The following is a 4,861-nucleotide window of genomic DNA, read 5'->3' as shown; positions in this document are numbered from 1 at the left end:
CCGAGCTGCTCGGCGCCGACACTCAGGGCTCCGAGTTCGAGTTCACCGACTTCACGCTCCCCAGCCAGACGCAGACTCCGCCCGGGCCGGGGCAGCCGGGGCCGGGGCAGGGCCCGGGCGCGGCCGGTGCGGGTCAGGGCCCACCGGGGCCCATCGAGGCGCAGGTGAGCCGGGGGGCGGGGGGGGCAAGGGGAGCCCCCTCCTCAAGCACGTGGCGGCGGGCGGGTGGCTCCCCACCTCCGGCCACCCTGGCAGGGCTTTTAGGAGAGCGGTCGGCAGGGAAATGCAGCCTTGGGGCTCGGCCCAGGGCCGCTTCCTACTTGTTTAGTGAGAAGTGTCACCAAAAGTGCGAATCCCAAGACCCCGAATACATGAATCCCAGTCAAGCAGCACCCTGAAAGCACGAATCCCAGAAGCCAGGGCAGCAGCTTGTGTGTCAGCCACCGTCACCACTGCCTGGGGCCTGGGCCGGTTCTTTGGGTAGATGCAAAAACTATAATTGCAAAAACTATAAAGCACTACAGCTTTGTTCCTTTAAAAACGATATAAATGAAACATCAATCTTTCATTAAGTGGGAAACGGCTCTGGGCTGAGCCCCACAGCTGCGTTTCTCTGCTCTTTTATTAAACCAATGAAATGGCTGGGGGAAACGTTCTTTGCGAACTTGTGGGCGCAATCCCCCCTCATCTGGCATCGGGACTCTGCCGGCGTGAGATCATCTTCAAGGAATGAAAGAAGCGAAAAGTGTCTATGACAATGTGTAAATAGGTAGAAATTAGGAAAAGAAAAGGGAGATGGGGGATAGGAGCCAAAGGTGAGTAAGGGAGACTCTTTAAGGCCCAACTTCAGCTGGGAAAATGAGCGATGTTCTTCCCCACCACGGGGTGGGGCGGGGCAGGGCGGGGTGGGTCTGCTGCTACCTGGGGCTTCGGCCTGGGCTTGGGAAGGAAGGGGAGAGCACTGCTCGGGGAGGGAGGAAAAGAAGTTGGGGTCATACAACTGCAGAAGGAAATATAATCATTGAGGATCGCAGATGTCTTGGATTTGTGACTTGGACTCTAGGAAACTTGTATTAAAAAGAAAAATGGCGGTTTCATATGGTTGTAGTAATGTCAAGGCTGCAGCGTGTTATCCAGGTCGCAACAGGCTGCCCATCCCTGTGTGTGTGGTCCTGCTCCCCTGCAACGAGCTGTTTGCAAACCGTGGGGACATTAAAATACAAGTTTTAAAGGTGAATTGAAATGCTGATAAAGCCCAGAACCAATTCTAGCATGTGAAGTATGTTTCATTTTGGGTTGTGAAAGCTTGCATTCTTGCTCGGTCTGTGCTCCTGCTGCTAACTTATCAAAGACAGAATTGGGGTTGCAGGACTGTGTTGGTTTTAGCTGCAGTTGCTGGTGTCAGTAGCAGAAGCCCAGACCCCTGAACTCAGGTCTGGACAGGTATTTCTCAGTTCACCTTTGTATCTTTTTCTTATGCATTTATTTGGATGTCAAATCTGTAAATTCAAACCTGGGTGCCAAAAAAGCACGCATGGTGACAGGACGGCTTGTTTGGTAGGGTAAAAAATAAACTTTTTTTCCAAGCGGTACGCAGGTCGATCTCATCAAAACCCCGTGTGCGCCAAACCTGTAAGTTTAACCAGGTTGTATTGTCCTGTGTGTATAGGTATAGTTTCATAGTATATGCAGGCACCATGCTTGTACCATATATCATCCTCTCATAAATTTCTAGGAGCTGTCACACCACTTCTGTATTTTCTTTGGTGGTTTGCTCACATCTGGCGGTGCTGCCTCGTGATTTTCCTGGTTGAGTGCCGTACTAGTGTTAAAAGTCTCTGCCTCAGGATTGACACTAAAGGCATTTTCCTGTTTTGAAATGAACATGTAAAGAAGATATTGAGGTAGCAAGGATAAATCTACCCCCACTCAAGGGAAAATCTTATTTTGGAGTTTTATCAACAGGCTGCTGAATAGTTTTCAAAACTGGCAAAACAAAACAAAAAAAAGTGCTTTTCTTCATGTTTACCAAGCCTATATTTTTTTGCTGTTTTGTAGGCAATATAAGCTATACTGTACCTCAGATCAAGTTTGCTTTGTATTTTCCAGTTTCAGTACATATCTGTCCAGACTTGGCCCTGTTAACAGACCCAACTTGCAACAGTGTAGGAAATGGCACTTTCCCACATAAGGGCTTTTTTCCTGTGGCAGGCATTAAGTTGAGCACTTTGAAAGTCATTGAAGTCAACTAGTGTTCCACTAGCAAGGGAATAAGGGGTCAGTGGTGCACAAGTGATGGCCATACAGTTTCTTGCTTCGTAGGTCAGCTGATCCAGCCCTTTTCTAAAGCCTGTATGTAAATCAGCCTTTCTGAACTCACTGTTAAACTCCTGATCTTGTCACTACAGCTGTCTTACCTCTGTTTCTCACCACATACTTCCTCTTCTCCCTTTCATATTCTTCAGGGCCCTCTCCAGGCAGAGATTTAAAATAGCTGCTTTTGGCACATTAGCTCATATGCCCACTGACAAGTTTTTTAAAGTCTACTGTAGAGGAGGGACACGGCTCAACTCAACTGCTAATATGCTCAACTGGTTGAAAAACTGCTTGGCGGAGGATAGCCAGATAGGGCTGTAGCCTGGAGTGTGGGAGACTCGGGTTTGGTTTCTTGCACCTCCAGATCTGTTATGTGATCATGGGCATGTTACTTGGCCTCTGTGCCTCACTTTTCCCATCTGTAAAGTGGGGAACTCTGAAATGCACTGCCGCATAGGACACTGAGGGTGGATAGGTAAATAGTAAAGCGCTTGTACTCTAAGGTAAGGTGGGTTATATGCCTGTAATAGATGGAAAGGGTGCCATGCTTCCTGTCTACATGAGTCTTCTAAAAGCACATGGCCTGAAATGCTGACAGCACACCTTGCAGTTTAGCTGTATATGGCTCAGGTGTTCGTTGTGTAAGGATTTGTACATCTTGCTGAAACTGTCTTTTTGTCATTGTCCTTCTCCTCCTCCTCTTGTCTGTTTGGACTCGCTTGCTTTATCGCAGTAAACAGAGATTTTATGTTCTTTGTTTCTTGAAGGCCTAGAACATGCTTCTGGCTACTTAAAAAATCCCCAAATACTGGTTCTGGGACAGCATATGACCCTGTCTTGCAGCTAAGTCAGGCAGCGCTGGAATGGGTATTGTACCCGGTAGTAATCACAGAGAAGTAGGGCTGGAAGAGGTCATCTAGGCCACCTCCGTAGAGTCGAGTCCCATAGTCTGAAGTGGACTCTTTTCCAGCAACAGGCCTGGCATTTTACCTGTTGAGTTTTGCAGCTGTTTCCCTTTCCGCAGCTTTAAACATGTTGTCTAACTCCTAAGCAGAAGGGCAGGAGGTGAATACGCTTTTGCCTGTGTATGCATCAGCTACCAGGGATTGCTAGCTACTGGCACAGGCAGTGCTTTTTGAAGAAATTGAAAATAAAATTTCCATGTTATTCTTGTTATCGTTGATTTGGAAAGTAACTTATCCTCTCAGGAGAAACTTCTGTTCAGAGAATCTTTCAGGTACTTTATCTCAGCAGAGAGAGCAATGCCATTAAGTAACTTTGTCCCCAGGGTTTTCTCTGGTGTTTCTTGTTGATTATTTTTGCTAAGGAACAAGTCAAATACTTCTAGAGTGCCAGTTTCTCTTAACCTCCCTCCCACTTTTTAAACAGTTTATGAGAGGGTAGTTAAATTCATTGTGCTGAAACTTGGCAGTCAGCACATTTTTAAGCCTAAGAGAAGCCCCCCTTTAATAGCTGGGTGACAGTGTCAAACTTTTAACAATATGTACAGAAGCTAAAATTGCAAGAAGGTTTTAAGACAACAGTTGAGTCACTTCCTCATTGCTAGTTTGCCAAGCCCTGAAACGAGGCGATACGTTTTTCCTAGCAACAGGTGACATCATTCATGCCCGAAGATGTGAAAGGATGAAAGGTCCCGAGCAGCTACCTTGGGCGGAACAGAGCACAGCACGGCACAGCTCCGAGCCCTTCTCTTCACTGCTGACATGCTCTTAATTTCACTTCATTTCACCCAAGGAACGTTTTAGTTTCACTGCCCTTTGAAATAATAATAGTAGAAACAATTGAAAAGCCTCTATAATTAGTGGCACCAGTTATCCACATTTGTTTAAGTATTCAGACATTTTGATTAAATTTATCAGCTGACTTTTTAAATGTATCATTACTTTTTCAAATAGGCCAGTTACAGTCAAAGTGTCATTGGCACATGTGTGGTGTTTGTGCTTGTAAGAATTCAAATGAATTTGAGGTGTGAATATTCTCTGCATGTTTCATGACCAGTTAAGCTACTTTTATATGAAATGCCATTTTTACACTTAAGGAACTACCTGTTATCATCTTTTGGTGGGTGGTGAGGCTGGGAACCATCAGTCTAATCTGCTTTTGTATGCTGGTGCAGTTTCTCCAACTAGTGGAATTGTTTCTTCCTCTCTGTTTTCTTAGCAGAATTGATCCCTCACATTGCTGTATTCTTCATTCCTTAAACCTGTTGGCTATCATTTTAATAGCTACATTTGCAGAGCATTACATTTATGCTAACAGTTCACACTCTTAGGTTGATGGGAGGCACATGGCCCTGCATCCTGTACTGCACCTTGGGATACTTTTATGGTTGCAAGTTTCAAAAAGTGTTGTAATTTGTACTTTGTAAATGAGTACTTACTTGTTTTCAGAATCAACTGTGGGAATTGGATGTTAACTATCATGCACACCAAAAACTAGTTTGCAGAGGTTTCCAGATGGGATATTCAGGGAAGTGGGTGTTCTCCTAATTTTATGTAACTTTTGAATTGCAGGCTAGGGTGGG

At 45.5% G+C, this 4,861-nt stretch overlaps 1 protein-coding gene across 1 annotated transcript in view; it reads left to right on the top strand.

The window, feature by feature from the left end:
* UPF1 (UPF1, RNA helicase and ATPase) overlaps positions 1 to 4,861 on the top strand; it is a 32,795-nt gene that overhangs the window by 11,646 nt on the left and 16,288 nt on the right. The window contains exon 2 of the mRNA XM_019513175.1: positions 6 to 164. Within this exon, the coding sequence (XP_019368720.1) occupies positions 6 to 164 (159 nt within the window). The remainder of the gene's footprint in view (positions 1 to 5; positions 165 to 4,861) is intronic.

Source organism: Gavialis gangeticus, unplaced genomic scaffold (assembly GCF_001723915.1).
Source record: "Gavialis gangeticus isolate Ggan-Ray unplaced genomic scaffold, GavGan_comp1, whole genome shotgun sequence".
Taxonomy (NCBI): domain Eukaryota; kingdom Metazoa; phylum Chordata; order Crocodylia; family Gavialidae; genus Gavialis; species Gavialis gangeticus.
This window is presented reverse-complemented; position numbering and strand designations above follow the sequence as displayed.